The following is a 17,539-nucleotide window of genomic DNA, read 5'->3' on the forward strand; positions in this document are numbered from 1 at the left end:
CGGGCAGCTACAGTAGAACACTTCAATGTGGACACAGACCCCCGTCACCCCTTGCACAATCACCAACACGCCAAGAAACGCTTGAAGAGTCGGAACAGCTTCATGGAACTAGAGCCAACCATGCCAGGAACCAAAACCAAACAACAGATGGCACCAGGGCACCACCTGCCTTATACGACCTGGAAAGCCCTAAACCGCCTCCACACTGGAGTGGGGCGTTGCGGACTCAACCTGAAGAAGTGGGGCTTCTCGGACTCTGACAAATGCAACTGTGGAGAGGTACAGACAATGACCCACCTACTGACTAGCGGTGGAGAGGCATGCACTGCGGACGATCTCCGCAGAGGCACAGATGTGGCACTGGCTGTGGCAAAGCGATGGCAGAACGTCGTCTCTCACACGAGCGAGCGAACCTGAGATGCAGAAGTACTTTATAGCCATGAATCTCATGGCATCTCTAACTTACCTGACTTATTCTGATTTATACACAGTTAACTTATCAGGAGAGATTGCATGGACCAGACCTGTATTCTTTACAGTGAATGAGAATGAGAGGGGCGCACATTGAAACTTACAAGCTTTAATAGGGATTAACAGGCCTGATGTACGGAGGATGTTTCTTCTGGCAGAAGAGGCTAAAATTAAGGGTCAGTGTTAAAGACCTCTGGTCCAGGCTGGGAGCCAGGGTCATAAGGGGTAAAGCATTTAGGAATGAGGAACGATTTCTCACCCAGAGAACATTGAATATAGAGAAGTACAGCATGAGAACTGGCCCTTTGGTCTGTCGAGTATGATGGCAATGTAATTAATCTCATCTGCCTGCACATGATATATATTCCTCCATCTTTCTGGCGGGGTGGTGAATCTTTGGAATTCTCTTCCTGTGGAGGGTTGTAGAACCTGTTGCTATTTTATCCAAATCATAAGATCATGTCATAAGTGGTAGGGGCAGAATTAGGCCATTCGGCCCATCAAGTCTACTCCGCCGTTCAATCATGGCTGATCTCTCTCTTTCCTCCTAACCCCATTCTCTTGCCTTCCCCTCACAACCCTTGACACGCCTGAAATTAGGGATGGAGGAGCTTAATCCTGAGGCTCTTCAGGAACTGAGGGAATCCTGGGGCATGGTTATGGTGCAGGAACACCGTACTGAGACAGAGGATGAATCATGGTTTTAATGATGACATGTTTCTCCCCCGCATCCTCATTGATGATTTTACATTTCATTGGCAGTGTGGGGAGGATGCTTCAAATTTGCTCTCTGATACTTTGAAATTAAGAGGATTTGAATGTTTTGCTGAGTTCAACTTGAAACTGTGCACCATTTAATTCGGTGTGTACATTACGACAGTTTCAGATAATAGAGACAGGTGCTGAATTATTCCAAGGTCTGTGGCTGGCTATTTTACAATACCAAGAACAACAGCTTGGAAATTGTAGATCACCTGCTTTTTAGATGTACTTTCATAGCTCCACTCTTGCTCTCCTCTGCATCCTGCAGCTCCGGCTTGCTTCTTCCATTATAGATGAGGCTCTCACTAGGGTCTCCTCTACATCCCGCAGCTCCGCTCTTGCTCCCCCTCCCCCCATTCATAACAAGGACAGAATCCCCCTCCTTCTCACCTTCCACCCCATCAGCCAGCGTATCCAACAAATCATCCGCCAACATTTTCGTCACCTACAACGGGACCCCACCACTGGCCACATCTTCCCATCCCCTCCCCTTTCTGCATTCCGCAGAGACCGCTCCCTCCGTAACTCCCTGGTCCACTCATCCCTTCCTACCCAAACCACCCCATCCCCGGGCACTTTCCCCTGCAACCGCAGGAGATGCAACACCTGTCCCTTTACCTCCCCCCTCAACTCCATCCAAGGACCCAAACAGTCTTTCCAGGTGAGACAGAGGTTCACCTGCACCTCCTCCAACCTCATCTATTGTATCCGCTGCTCTAGATGTCAACTTCTTTACATCGGCGAAACCAAACGCAGGCTCATGATCGTTTCGCTCAACACCTTCGCTCAGTCTGCCTTAACCAACCTGATCTCCCGGTGGCTGAGCACTTCAACTCCCCCTCCCACTCCCAGTCTGACCTTTCTGTCATGGGCCTCCTCCAGTGCCATAGTGAAGCCCACCGGAAAGTGGAGGAACAGCACCTCATATTTTGCTTGGCCGCTTGCAGCTCAGCGGTATGAACATTGACTTCTCCACCTTTAGATAGTTCCTCTGTCCCTCTCTTCCCCTCCCCTTCCCAGTTCTCCCTCTATCTTCCTGTCCCCACCTATATCCTTCCTTTGTCCTGCCCCCTCCCCTGACATCAGTCTGAAGAAGGGTCTCGACCCGAAACGTCACCCATTCCTTCTCTCCTGAGATGCTGCCTGACCTGCTGAGTTACTCCAGCATTTTGTGAATAAATACCTTTGATTTGTACCAGCATCTGCAGTTATTTTCTTACACTAGGTTCTTGCTCTAGTGTTCATATCAGGTGTCTGATAAGTAATCAAGAAATCGGTGAAAAATCTGTAGGAGCACTGTCCTTGGCAGCTGGAATGTGGAAGAGAGAGAAAACAATGGGGAGAGTAGTGGACAGGTCACTTTCACTGGGAACTCTGGGAACTCCATGGGGCGGCACGGTGGCGCTGCAGTAGAGCTGCTGCCTTACAGCATGGAACAACCTCCTGCGTTGCTTGGCCGGAACGTCATGGGGCGCCAGGACATCTACTCTTCGAACCAGTGCTCTTGTACTTGTGTACAGCGCCGCTGAGTACACCGCCCCAGCATGGTGCCGCAACGCTCATACCAGCAAGCTAGACACCACCCTCAATGACACCATGCGTATCATCACCGGCTGCCTACGCCCTACTCTGACGGATCTCCTGCCGGTGCTCGCAGGTATCGCACCCCCCAGAGAGTTCTTCACTCATAGGCTGGTGTGCAAGGCCCCGTCGGACACCAAACATCCTTTGCACCACCTCGCCCAGGATTCACAGCAACTGGGACTTCAACGCCTGTCATCTCGTCACCCTTTCTCCCGTCATGCAGCGACCCTCTGTGGCTCCGGTTTCAACAATTACTAGGAGCATGGAGAACCAGCTGGGAACACACATCGCAACCTCCTCAATTCACTGTCGCACCGAACACCACAGCCCCACCCGGCTCGGACATGCCCTGCAAAGAGTGGGTCACCCTGGACCGGCTCCGCACAGGAGTCGGCCGGTTCAATGCCAACGTGCATCGTTGGGGGTTGCGTCCATTAGCAGCCTGCGTGTGTGGAGGAGACCAGAAAACAGCGCAGCACGGCATTTTCGACTGCACTATCCTCCGTCCCCCTAGTGGAGGGGTAGACCTCACGGCCCTTGACAACAGCGCATTGCACTGGCTACAGCGCCTGGAGGGCGTTACATAACTTCTGCTGCCTCAAACGCAAGAAGAAGAATAAGAAGCACCAGAGACCTGTGTTCGATCCTAACTACGGGTGCTGTCTGTACGGAGTTTGTACGTTCTCTCCGTGACCTGCGTGGGTTTTCTCCAAGATCTTCGGTTTCGTCCCACACACCAAAGACGTACAGATTTGTAGGTTAATTGGCTTGGTGTGAATGTAAAATTGTCCCTTGTGTGTGTAGGGTCGTGTTAATGTGCGGGGATCGCTGGTCGGCGCGGACTCGGTTTGGCTGAAGGGCCTGTTTCTGCGCTGTATCTCTAAAAACTAAAGCACAAGGGTACTGTGAGGCATGGGCACATCAAGGGGTTAAGATCTAAGCATCGTGCATGGAGGATAGGCACAGCGGTACTGCAGTTAGTGTTGCTGCCTCACAGCTCCAACAACCATGATTGTCATCAGACCTCCAGTACCGTGTGTATGGAGTTGGCAAGTGTCTGCATGTATTTGCCCAGGGTGCTCCTGCAGAGGCTCAATGGCCTCCATCTCTGCTGCAGGGAAAACCTCAGAGGCATGAGATCTGGAATATCTGACAGACACTTGGACAGGTTCATGGAAAGAAAAACTTTAGAGGGATATATTAGCCAAATGCCGACAAACGAGACTAGCCTGGAGGGACATAGAAACATAGAAACATAGAAAATAGGTGCAGGAGTAGGCCATTCAGCCCTTCGAGCCTGCACCGCCATTCAATATGATCATGGCTGATCATCCAACTCAGTTTCCTGTACCTGCCTTCTCTCCATACCCCCTGATCCCTTTAGCCACAAGGGCCACATCTAAATCCCTCTTAAATATAGCCAATGAACTGGCCTCAACTACCTTCTGTGGCAGAGGATTCCACAGATTCACCACCCTCTGTGTGAAAAAAAACTTTCTCATCTCGGTCCTAAAAGACTTCCCCCTTATCCTTAAACTGTGACCCCTTGTTCTGGACATTCTGGTCGGCATGGGTGAGTTAGACCGAAGGGCCTGTTTCGGTGCTGCATGACTCCAAGACTCCAGAGGTAATGCAATCTTTGTCAGTGATGCTTGCAGACAAAAGTGAGAGTGATGTACAGAAGTGAAGCACAGAACATTGAGTCTGGCAGAACATCCGTAGAAGTTAAAACATAGCAGTCCCACTGGGCTCCTGTTTTACTGTGTGAAAAGGAACGTTGTTGGTCGCACCTTTAAGATTCATTTCCTGGGGGCAAACAAGGAAATAGTTGCTGTGCACTGAATGATGTCAGTAGATGCATAGGTAATGTTAGGCTGTGCATGGTGTGAATCTTACCCTGAAGTGTCCGGGCCAATTTCCTAATCGTTACCAGAAATATTCACCAGCATGATCTAATACATGCATCATTGCATTCAAGTGCCAATGACATACGAAAGTTATCTGAAATGCTTCAGTAGGTAAATGTGGACACTGCCTAACAGCTCCAGAGACCCAGGTTCAATCCTGACTATGGGTGCTTGTCTGCATGGAGTTTGTATGTTCTCCCCGTGACCTGCGTGGGTTTTCTCCAGATGCTCCGGTTTCCTCACACACTCCAAAGACATACAGGTTTGTAGGCTGATTGGCTTGGTATAATTGTAAATTGTCCCTAGTGTGGGTAGGATATGCGGGGTTCGCTGGTCGACGTGGACTCGATGGACTGAAGGGCCTGTTTCCACGCTGTATCTCTAAAGTAAATTAAACTAAACTAAACTTAAGGAATTGCAGATGCTGGCTTACACCGAAGGTAGACACAAAATACTAGAGTAACTCAACTCGACAAAGGAATAGGTGATGTTTCGGGTCGAGACCCTTCATCAGACGTTACCTATTCCTTTTTTCCAGAGATGCTGCCTGACCCGCCGAATCACTCCAGCATTTTGTGTCTTTGATTTGTTTTCTCTTTGACTGAATGACTCATTTAAGCAGGGAACAATGTACTACTTTCTTAAAGCACCACAAAAGGCTGCAAGTTATTTGGTGTATAGTTTATTTACATTCAGTACGCTACTTTCCCATCGAAAGATCATGAAACCACATTATATCTGTGTCTGCATTTGTTTTCTTCTGCTTTCCAGATGTTGATGAATGTTCCATGGTTAATGGAGGCTGCCAACAACGCTGTATCAACACCAAAGGATCCTTTTACTGTGAATGTGAGCCTGGCTATAGGGTCCATGCGGATGGTCGCACATGTATTAGTGAGTATGGCTGGCAAAGCCAGCCCGGACTTGTTGTTACTCCCTTTTCATGTTTAGGAACCAGACGGGCGGTCCACCATCTATGTGCTCCAAACTACTTCAACAGAGATAGACACAAAATGCTGGAGTAACTCAGTGGGTCAAGCAGCATCTCTGGAGAAAAGCCATAGGTGAATGTTTCAGCTCAGAATCCTTCTTCAGATTGGTGGTGGGGGCTAGAGGCGAGAAAAGGTGAGAGAAGGCCAGAACAAAGCAGGGCTGGCAACAGATGAAATCCATAATGGCCCACTGTTGGCTGGAGAAGATGTGCTAACAAGAGGGATAAATGAAGTAAAGTTGCCATCCTTTGCAGATCTGGGTGAATGAGACCCAGAGCTGTGGGAGAGTCAGAGCGAGGGATTATTAGCGCTGGTTCATGGTGGTCAGTGTGGAACACAGGGCACAGAAGGAGAACAGTTGTGAGAAGCAGTGGATTGACTGCCGGTACCTGTAATCCAGGTTGGGACTGAACTGGGAGGTCCAAGAACTGGGAGGTCCATGGAAGCCCCAAGGCACAAGATGAAGGCACAGGCAATCACTGAGGAGACACACGTATCTGTGGTAGCGAGTCTGGGCTACAACATGGTCATAGAGCCGGAAAGCAGTAGAGTCACAGAGGGGGAGCAGTGAGAGAGGGTGTTGCAGAACTCTCATCAGAGAGAAGAGGAGAACTTCTTCGTAATAGGCTTCAACAGAAGTTCACCTGGAGCTGGTGTGTGATGTTGGGAGATGAGAGGAGTGGAAATAGGGTGAAAATAAAGAAATGTTATTCTTTCTGGAAGAAAATAAAGAAAACAGGGTAGTGTTAGATTATACAGCCATCGGTGCATTTTGAGACGAATCCCTTTGATGAAGATTGTAGCGAGGATTTCTTTGTGATTAAACTAATTCTACAGGAAAGGAGCATGAAAGGGGAATGAAAAGAACAAGGCTGAAGGGGTGATTCTTCATTGCATGCCACCATGAATGCCTCACATTCATCTTTGGAGTCAATATTTTCTAATTACATATTGCCAATTGGAAGATGTTTTATAACCTTTTGCTGTTAACTATCAAATCGGATATAAGCAAAATGTGAGGAGACAAGCCTAGAAATGGAATTTCACCTATTTTAGTGTATAAAGTAGTTGCTAATGTCAATGGATACTTTTAAGGTAGAGATAGATAGATTCGTAAGAAAGGGAGTTTGTAGAGTGCCTCCGAGATGGATTCTTAGAGCAGCTTGTACTGGAGCCTACCAGGGAGAAGGCAATTATAGATTTAATGTTGTCCAATGAACCAGATTTAATAAGGGAACTCAAGGTAAAGGAACCGCTTGGAGTTAGTGACCATAATATGATTAGTTTTAATCTGCAATTTGAGAGGGAGAAGGTTAAACCAGGAATGACAGTGTTATAGTTGAACAAAGGGGACTATGAAGGCATGAGAGAGGAGCTGGCCAAGGTCGAATGGAAAAGGATCCGAGCAGGAATGACGGCGGAACAGCAATGGCAGGAACTTCTGGGCATAATCCAGATCATTTCATTCCAGAGGAAGAAAGATTCTAAGGGGAGTAAGAGGCAACCGTGGCTGACAAGGGAAGTTAGAGATGGACGAATACTAAAAGAAAAGATATAACATAGCAAAGAGTAGCGGGAAGCCAGAGGATTGGGCAACTTCCAAAGGACAACTGAAGGTAGCAAAAAGGGCAATTCGGGCTGAAAAGATGAGGTATGAAGTGAAGCTGGCAAAGAATATAAAGAAAGACATTAAAAGCTTCTTTAGGTATGTTAAGAGAAAAAGATTAGTCCCTTGAATGCAGAAACGGGTGAAATTATTTTGGGTAACAAGGAAATGGCGAAAGAGTTGAACAGGTACTTTGGATCTGTCTTCACTGAGGAAGACACAAACAATCTCCCAGATGTACAAGAGGACAGAGTATCTAGGGATACAGAGGAACGGAAATTTGCATTAGGCGAGAAATAGTATTGGGTAGGCTGATGGGACTGAAGGCTGATAAATCCCCAAAGCCTGATGGTCTGCATCCCAGGGTACTCAAGGAGGTGGCTCTAGAAATCATGGAAGCATTGGTGATCATTTTCCACTGTTCAATAGATTCAGGATCAGTTCCTGTGGATTGGAGGGGAGCTAATGTTATCCCACTTTTCAAGAAAGGAGCGAGAAAGAAAACGGGGAATTATAGACCAGTTAGCCTGACATCGGTGGTGGGGAAGATGCTGGAGTCAACTATTAAAGAGGTAATAACGGCGCATTTGGATAGCAGTAAAAGGATTGGTCCAAGTCAGCATGGATTTATGAAGGGGAAATCCTGCTTGACTAATCTTCTGGAATTTTTTGAGGATGTGACAAGTAAAATGAATGAAGGAGAGCCAGTGGATGTAGTATATCTAGACTTTCAGAAATCCTGTGATAAGGCCCCACACGGGAGGTTGTTGAGCAAAATTAGAGCACATGGTATTGGGGGTAGGGTATTGACATGGATAGAGAATTGGCTGGAAGACAGAAAGCAAAGAGTAGGAATAAACGGGTCCTTTTCAGAATGGCAGGCAGTGGCGAGTGGAGTGCCGCAAGGCTCGGTGCTGGGGCCGCAACTATTTACAATATATATTAATGATTTGGATGATGGAATTAGAAGTAACACTACCAAGCTTGCAGATGACACAAAGCTGGATGGCAGTGTGAATTGCGAAGAGGATGTTGGGAGATTGCAGGGTGACTTGGACAGGTTGAAAGCGTGGGCAGATGCATGGCAGATGCAGTATAATCTGGTAAATGTGAGGTTATTCACTTTGGCGGCAAAAACAAGGAGGCAGATTATTATCTCAATGGTGTCAGATTAGGTAAAGGGGATGTGCACCGTGACCTTGGTGTCCTTGTACAACAGTCACTGAAAGTAAGCTTGCAGGTACAGCAGTCAGTGAAGAAAGCTCATGTTGGCCTTCATAACGAGAGGATTTTAGTATGGGAGCAAAGAGGTTCTTCTGCAGTTGTATAGGGCCCTGGAGAGACCACATCTGGATCATTGTGTGCAGTTTTGGTCTCCTACTTTGAAAAAGGACGTCCTTGCTATTGAGGCAGTGCAGCGTAGGTTCACGAGGTTAATCCCTGGGATGGAGAGACTGTCATATGAGGAAAGATTGGAAAGACTGGGCTTGTATTCACTGGAGTTTAGAAGGATGAGAGGGGATCTTATAGAGACGTATAAAACTATAAAAGGATGGGACAAGCTAGATGCAGGAAAAATGGTCCCAATTTTGGGGGAGTCCCGAACCAGGGGCCTCAGTCTAAGAATAAAAGGGAGGCCATTTAAAAATGAGGTGAGAAGAAACTTTTTACCCCGAGGATTGTGAATTTGTGGAATTCTCTGCCACAGAAGGCAGTGGAGGCCAATTCCTTGGATTAATTTAAAAGAGTGTTAGATAGAGCTCTAGGGGCTAGTGGAATCAATGGATATGGGGAGAAGGCAGGCGCAGGTTACTGATTGTGGATGATCAGCCATGATCACAATGAATGGCAGTGCTGGCTCTAAGGGCCAAATGGCCTCCTCCTGCACCTATTTTCTATGTTTCTATGCTATGATGCTCAGGTCTCCACTGAGACCTCCCACGTGTTATGGAGCAGAGTCATGGTGCACTATGCAGCGTGACCCTCAGCTACTGCTAGGAATAAGATTATCAGGAATCACAGGCCACATTGGTGCCGTGCAGCACAATGCAGGATCACTGTCATCCAGCAGTGCTGCCAGTAGGGAAAAGATCAACAAATAATAATGAAAGTGCCGGTATGATCCGTGCTCCTATACTGACATCTCACTGGGGACCCTATAGCTTTCCCAAGTGATGTAGTGTTTGCTCCCTGTTTTATTGTGGGTGAAAATTGTTCATCGCTGGTCATTATCATTTGCAGCGATATATGTGAGAAGGGAGGTAATGAGGGTTGCTGACATGAACGTGTGCACAGGTGATTGCATTTGGTAGCACTGGCCCAATTTTCGAACGGCCAGGACTTCCACCAGAAACGGAACCGGCATACACTTAGAGTAATACCTGTACAAATATGTCCAATTTCTAAGCTACTGTTCCTTCCGACTTTCAAACGTTTTGAAAGATTTCTCAATTCGACTCCACTAATTTTCTACTGACATTTCGTCAGCTGCCGTGAGCCAGAGGAGTTAGTTGGCTGTCGCTGAGGACGACAATGACTTTTCTCCAAGTAATGACATTTGGTAATCCCTCCTCAGTCCCAAGGGTTCTTTCTTATCTGCAGTTTGGCCAATGGTGCTGCTACATTGTGCCGGGTGGTGTGGACAGTAATATATTGAAGTCTCTGTACATCTTATTAATGCAGCATCTACCCAAGCCTTGAAGGTAGCAAATCCAATCACCAGGGTTCGCCGTGTGAAGATTTTAACTTGTGTGCATCATATTCCTGCCTGCGCTCAATTTTCAGTTCTTTCTCTTCACGGGCCACAGCAAATCCCTTCTAAAACCCTGAACCCTGCACACAACTTTGATTGGGAGCAGTGGAGGTTGAAGACAAAAGTCTGAGGTTTTCCAGTTGTTGCATGCGGAGTGAAAACCCCTTTCATATTACTGGGAGACCTCTGAGAAACCTGAGTTATATTGTTTGCCCCAGAGAAATCCAATCACCACTGCGTTACTGAGTTGAACAATCCACACAGAGCCCGTGCAGGACACGAGGTTAGTCCCCTAAGCTTCAAGGCAAAAGCCATAACTGAGCAATCCCAGTTTGGTTCCTTGTGCTTTTCAGACCCTTTGTGCTTTTCTTTTTGCCGACTCCCTGATGCTTTGATCCCTGCCACAGATGTCGATGGATGGGTGTTAATTTGACTGGCATGTGCAAAACGCAGTGTTTTTGTCCCATTCTCCCACGCAGGAGTCTGTGCATGGCATTTTTTGTTGTTGGAAAAAGATACCAAGCCTTTCTTTTGAAGGAATCAGAGGGAGGGATGAATAAGGAGCCTTCCCTCAGGCGGTGGGGTGGGGAGGGGGAGGGGGGAATCCTGGATTTTTCCACCTCATTAAACAAGCAGCACTTTGAAGCTAAAAGGTCAAAGACTTATTAAAGGCAAGACCGGCACTAAAGTTAAACTGTTGTTATTTGATGCTGTTTCTGCTTAATTACACCTTAGCGTGACCACTTTGAGTGGATATTCAAGTCTTCAGGAAGATGACTAACTTTCAGATAAACCTAGAGATTAAGAGGTCCTGTGATTAGTGGGTTCGCTGCTGTTTGTAATGAAATGGGCACATTAAGTCCGCAATCACAGTCACTCTGTCTCCACTGACCATCTGAGGGGTGCTGTTTATAGAGGTATTTTGGCCTCTTTAAATCTTGTTTTAGTTCAGTTTTAATTTGGACATACAGCGTGAAAACAGGCCACCAAGTCCGCACTGACCGGCAATCACCCATACACTCGTTTGGTGGTGCTGGCTCGAAGGGCCAAATGGTCTTTTCCTGCACCTATTTTTCTATGTTTTCTATGCTTCTATCCGACACGCCAAGGACAGTTTACAGAAGCCAATTAACCAACAAACCTGCACGTCTTTGGAGTGTGGGAGGAAACCGAAGCACCCGTAGAAAACCCACGCGTTCACAGGGAGAACGTACAAATTCCGTACAGACAACACCCGCAGTCAGGATCGAACCCGGGTCTCTGATACTGTAAGGCAGCAACTCTACTGTTGTGCCACTGTGCTGACCCCTCATGATGCAAGCAGTTATCTTGCATCTCAATCGCATCAAATCCCTTGTTTTGTTAATAATTGGTGCTCAGTGTTCTCTTTGTGCTTTTGTTTTGAGATTGGTATCAGGAGAATTGATTTTCCTAGCCCTTGCAACCTAATCAACCCCTATTTACATTTTAAAAATATATAAATCAAAAATATTTATTCAAATATTAAAATAATATATACAATACAATAAAACCAAAACAGAACCCACCACCAGAATACTATACAAACAAATATACCAATTGAAACTATTATACAAATCCCTATTTACATGGGGGGGGGAGATGACCTATATTACGATACTGAGCGGAGTTGTGTCTACAGTTGTCACAGCCATATATATATATATATATGTATGTTTTTTCTGAAATACAGCCAAAACGGTACACGATAGCGAAACAATTTTATGCCCACCTTACTCACCGGTGGCCTGCGGTGTGCAGTAGCAAGTTTCGTTCAAATTATTGTTATATTTTAAAAGTTATTGACTTTATAAACTTTATACTGTGAATGGGCCCGGCAGCCACGCCTGCGTTGATCTAATATGTGTTCATCATGCGTCACAACGGTAAGATGGCTGCCGGATCCGTGGGTGCGCAGTTGTGAGAGGGTTGCCAGGGGGGACTGGCATCCGTCCCGGTGTACCCCGCACCTGACCTTCCTCCCGTGGTGCAGCACGGACCTCCCACCCGTGGTGCAGCGCGATGTCAGAGAGAAGGTGAAACAAGATGGCTGCCGGCAGGACGAACATACGGCAGCGCCTTGTGGCCGCTCTCCTGCTGCTGGCCACCGCGATGGCCGCCTGGGGCCGGGGTGAGTGGCTCCCTCTCCCCTTTTTTCTCCCCCCTCGCCCGCCCACGGCCCCGGGGGAGACTCCCCGGGTGGCAACAGGTCCATGGGTCATCAAGTTGGGGGACGGTTGCCGGGCCCGCAGGAGAGGTTTGGACCCAACGGGTCGTCTAGTAAGTTTTAAAGGGGCATTTAAAATCTTCTCAAAGGTAGTCACAAAGTGCTGTAGTAACTCAGTGGGTTATGCAGCTTCAGTTCGTGTGATAGGAGCAGAATTAGGCCATTCGGCCCATCAAGTTTACTCCACCATTCAATCATACGGGCGCTGTCTGTACAGAGTTTATATGTTCTCCCAGTGACTGTGTGGATTTTCTCCGGGTGCTCCGGTGTCCTCCCACATTCCAAAGACGTGCAGGTTTGTAGGTTAATTGGCTTTTGTAAATTGTGCTCAGTGTGTAGGATAGAACTAGTGCAAGGATGATTGGTGGTCTGCACATCTGAAGGGCATGTTTCCACGCCGTATGTCTAAACTAAAACTGAATGAAAACTATCTTTCCTATCTATCTAAATCCCATTCTCCTATCTTCTCCCCTTAGCCCCTGGCACTCGTACTAATCAAGAATCTATCTATCTCTGCCTTAAAAATATTAATTGACATGGCGTCCGCCACCTTCTGTTGCAATGAATTCCACAGATTCACCACAATTTCTGCCTAAAGAAATTCCTCCCCATCACCTTCCAAAAGGAACATCCTTTAATTCTGAAGCTATGACCTCTGGTCCTAGACTCACCCACTAGTGGAAACGTCCTCTCCATTATCTCTGGAGAAAAAGGATAGATGACATTTCGGACCCAAAACGTCACCCATCTTTTTTCTTCAGAGATGCTGCCTGACCTGGTGATTTACTCCAGCACTTTGTGTCGATCTTTGGTATAACCCAACATCTGCAGTTCTTTGTTTCTACTTTTTGATCTTCTCGCCTCGTTTCCCTGTGTGTTTGTCGGCTGCATGCTTCGAGGGGCCAGCACAGTTGCTCTTTGTTCCTTTGGCAGAGCCTCCTTGCCTGCCCGAGGGTCAGGGTGGATGAAGCAGGAAAATGCCCAAGGGCTCTTCTGGCTGCAACCTTTGGAAAGAAAGTAGCGGGTCCCAGCGAATGAATGTTGACAGATATACAGCAGCCACTGAATCTCCTCTTTCCTCATCAATGCATGGGTCTGTGACTGGTGATCGCCTGGGCTTTTTTAAATGACCCCGACAGTGTTGTACAGACATGGCTATGCCATTGCAGGCAGAGGAAAGTTTATTTATTCCCCACTGGCTTATCGCTTGGGGAGATGGGGAAATCTTGGGTTTTGTGTGATTTCCAAAGGAAATTCTAATTGCCAATTTCCATTTTGAAACCCTCTAGCTATCAACTCGTGTTCCATGAACAACGGCGGTTGTGAACATGAGTGTGTGCAGATCAGCGAGAACCACTACCAGTGCAAGTGTCGTTGGAACTATCAGCTGACAGGAGAGGGGAAACACTGTGAACGTAAGCATTGAGATTGACCATTTTAAGCATGAGGGGTGCAGTGGGTCAAAGTTGTCGATCTGGTAGGGATGGGGCCGTGAACATGGGGTTGCTGTCACATTGTTCCGAACCTTTGGAAATGTCAACGCAGTACTTGTTCCAGAGCTCTGGACAAGGCAAGGGGTTTGAAGGCAACGTTAGCAATAATCGTCACGAGTCCTGTTTGACCCCTACATTTAATGGGCAGGGGCTCTCCCAGAGAGCTGAAGCAGCTCAGCCTGCAGGGCTTGCTTTGAAGACCTGGCTCTGCAGTTTAATGACCCTGCCCCTGGTCCCTTTACTGATAGCTGAAACGGTTGCCAATGATGTGTCTCGAGGTCCTCTTCTGAGAAGAAGCAAAACTTATCCTGAGCTGTTCCAGGAAGTAAATCTTGAATACAAATATAGTGAATAACCTTTATAAGAAAACACTACATTATTATGATGCAGAATGAGGTCATCTGCCCTTCAAGTCCACACTAACTCCCAAAAGAGCACTCCCATTCCAATCTTTATATTTCCCTGCATTCCTGGAACTTATTCTCCCTCATACCCATCAACTCTATTTTGATTCCTCCTGCTACTTATCTAAACAAAGAGGTAATTTACAGGGGACAATTGGTCTTCCTACATGTTTTGGGATCTGGGAGGAAACTGAAGAAAACCCGAACAGTCGAAAGGAGAATACGGAAGCTGGACAAAGCATTCAGAGTCAGAACTGAACCTGCAACCTTGGAACTGTGACGTGAACAGGGCTAACTGTAGTGCAGCATGCACACAAAATACATTGCAGTATTTCATTAAGTTTGCACCAACTCCACCTGTTGTGATTGTGACCCCACTGTGGTTTTGTTTGTGAATAGACGTTAAACTCACTGAAGTTGTGATTTGTATTTGTAAAAAGAAACCCTACTTCACTGGAGAGGGCATTTTCCAGTCAAAGTTGAAAGTTGACAGGTTGGAGTTGCTCCCTAACCTGCTCCCATATTTCCCCAGTTAACAACCTTAAACAGGTTGGCCGAAAGGTGTAAGATATGGAGGCTACGCTCGCCTTTCACTTAACAATGTGATAACCCAGCACTAAGCCAATCGGTTCTGCTAAAAGATAAACATTTCCATGTATTTGTAAAAAAAAAAAGATCTAGTTTACTCACATATATCAAGCCTGCCTCCCCCCCCCCCCCCCCCCCCTTTGACTCACATTGAACCTACCTCCATGCTTCATGTCTGACAATAGCTCGAGAGATGGTTTGGAATCTGACGACAATGTATGGCCTGGAACCTCCAGGAATATCTATAGTTGTAACTATAACTATGGGGTAACTGTGCAAAAGCATGGAGCTGTAACTTACTAACAGCTCGTTCCCCACATTCTTCCCCAAGTCCATTACCATCCTAACTATGGTAGATTTTCCTTCCTTTGTCATTGTTAGATTCGTATCTGCGAATTTCCTGCATTTTAGCATTGTGGAAGCATGAGCACCAAGAGGAGCAAGAGTGGTAGAGAAGACCCACACGCATGTCCTCGGTGTAAACACCAGTGTTGGCTAAATGTTGACTGAATACCAATATCGCGTACATAAAATATACAACCGGTTGACCAAACTATGTAATGTTATGGGGCGAGATATTCATTCGCCATGCAAGTACAAAAGCCAAAAGTACTCCTCTTTGGATATAACCTACATACCAGCAATCTGAACCCAGAATGAAAAAGGCAAAGTCAGGTGTATCACGAAACAGCAACACTATGATGCCAACGTGTTCTGCATTGTGCAGGCATGGTCCTTTCTGAGCACGGGTTTCCTGAATGTGAGATGAGCTTCCAGTGTACTTACTAAGATGGTTACAGTGTTTTCTTTTTCGACCGTCACTAGTAAAGGACCCATGTCAGGAGAGAAATGGTGGCTGTGGTCACATATGTCACAACGATGCTGGAATGGCACAGTGTGAATGCAATCCTGGATATCGGCTGTCGGTGAATGGGAAGAGCTGTGATGGTATGGAAATGTTGAAGACTTAACAAACTAACACGATAGCGGATGATTCAAACAATGGCCCTCCACTGGTGTTTGGGTTCAGATGGTTTAGTTTAGCTTAGTTTAGAGATACAGTGCGGAAACAGGCCCTTCGGCTCACCGAGTCCATGCCGACCAGCAATCCCCGGACGCTAGCACTATCTTACACACTGGGGACAATTTACAGTTTTAACCAAAGCCAAATTAACCCACAAACTTGTACGTCTTTGGAGAGTGGGAGGAAACCGGAGCACCCTGCGAAAACCCACGCAAGTCACGGGGAGAACGTACAAACTCCGTACAGAGAGCACGCATAGTCAGGATTGAACCCGGGCCTCTGGCGCTGTAAGGCAGCAACTCTAGTGCTGTGCCACCATGCTGCCCTAAATTGTTCTGACACAATTTGTTTAGGTTGCTGAACAAAACACTACGGACAGGCTATACATAGCACATTTTTTTAATTTCCATGAGGATTTGGTGAAATTCCAGGATGGGCTTACTTAATCATTAACTTGGTCTTTATTTGCACAATTTCTATCCTTAGTTATATTCTTAGCTTGTGCGCCATAGTAATCAGTAAATAACATCTTTTATCATGCAGCTTGTAATTAAGCTTGCAACAAATGCATTAACAAGGACTTGAATCTTCAACAGAACAGTTGATGACAGTTGCAGTTTCTTCACATTGAACTCAGAAGTTACAGTGACAATCATGATGTCTTATATTGAGTTGAGCATTGGAGAATGATAAAACTGGCCAATGGGATTCAGTGGGCCCCTGAAGATTGTGGAGCATAAACCTGTGTTTAGGTTCCTGCTGTCACTCGGACACTATTTGTTTTCACTGCAGAACAAAACCCTACAAACAAGTTATTCGTGTCATTTTTTTAATTTGTAAGAGTATAATGAACTCTGGCCTCAACTTATTTAATCGGTGCGTCGTTAAATGTTTACATTTCTCGATGTTACCTTTAGTTGGTTAAGTGTTCCCAATGTTGGGGGGGGTCCAGAATCAGGGGCCACAGTTTAAGAATAAGGGGTTAGGCCATTTAGAATGCAGATGAGGAAAAGCTGTTTCAGTCAGAGAGTTGTAAATCTGTGGAATTCTCTGCCTCAGAAGGCAGTGGAGGCCAATTCTCTGAATGCATTCAAGAGGGAGCTAGATAGAGCACTTAAGGATAGCGGAGTCAGGGGGTATGGAGAGAATGCAGGAACGGGGTACTGATTGAGAATGATCAGCCATGATCACATTGAATGGCGGTGCTGGCTCGAAGGGCTGAATGGCCTGCTCCTGCACCTATTGTCTATTGTCTATTGTCTATTGAAGCTGTTCGGTTTACAGATGAGTTCCATTAATAAAAGATCAAGTGTAGGTTTCATTACTTCTCAATTGTTTTGCCTTGAGGAAAGTTTAGTTTAGTTTACAGATACAGCGTGGAAACAGGCCCTTCGGCCCACCGAATCCGCACTGACCAGTGTTCCCCTCACATTAACACTATCCTAGACACGAGGGACAATTTACACTTGTACCAAGCCAATTAACCTACTAACCGGTATGTCTTTGGAGTGTGGGAGGAAACCGAAGATCTCAGAGAAAACCCACGCAGGTCACGGGGAGAACGTACACACAGACAGCACCGGTAGTCAGGATCAAACCCGGGTCTCTGATGCTGTGAAGCAGCAACTTTACCACAGTGCCACTGTGCCACCCTAAGATGCTGATATTTTAAGATAATTTGAAGGCTTCTGCTGAAAGATAAACTAGATGA

General features: G+C 46.5%; 1 protein-coding gene across 1 annotated transcript in view; it reads left to right on the top strand.

Annotated features, from left to right (window-relative positions):
* Positions 1-17,539, top strand: part of LOC144599140 (uncharacterized) — a 302,751-nt gene that overhangs the window by 193,628 nt on the left and 91,584 nt on the right. The window contains exons 6-8 of the mRNA XM_078409871.1: positions 5,496-5,618; positions 13,609-13,734; positions 15,630-15,752. Of these exons, the coding sequence (XP_078265997.1) occupies positions 5,496-5,618; positions 13,609-13,734; positions 15,630-15,752 (372 nt within the window). The remainder of the gene's footprint in view (positions 1-5,495; positions 5,619-13,608; positions 13,735-15,629; positions 15,753-17,539) is intronic.

Source organism: Rhinoraja longicauda, chromosome 13 (genome assembly GCF_053455715.1).
Source record: "Rhinoraja longicauda isolate Sanriku21f chromosome 13, sRhiLon1.1, whole genome shotgun sequence".
NCBI lineage: Eukaryota > Metazoa > Chordata > Chondrichthyes > Rajiformes > Arhynchobatidae > Rhinoraja > Rhinoraja longicauda.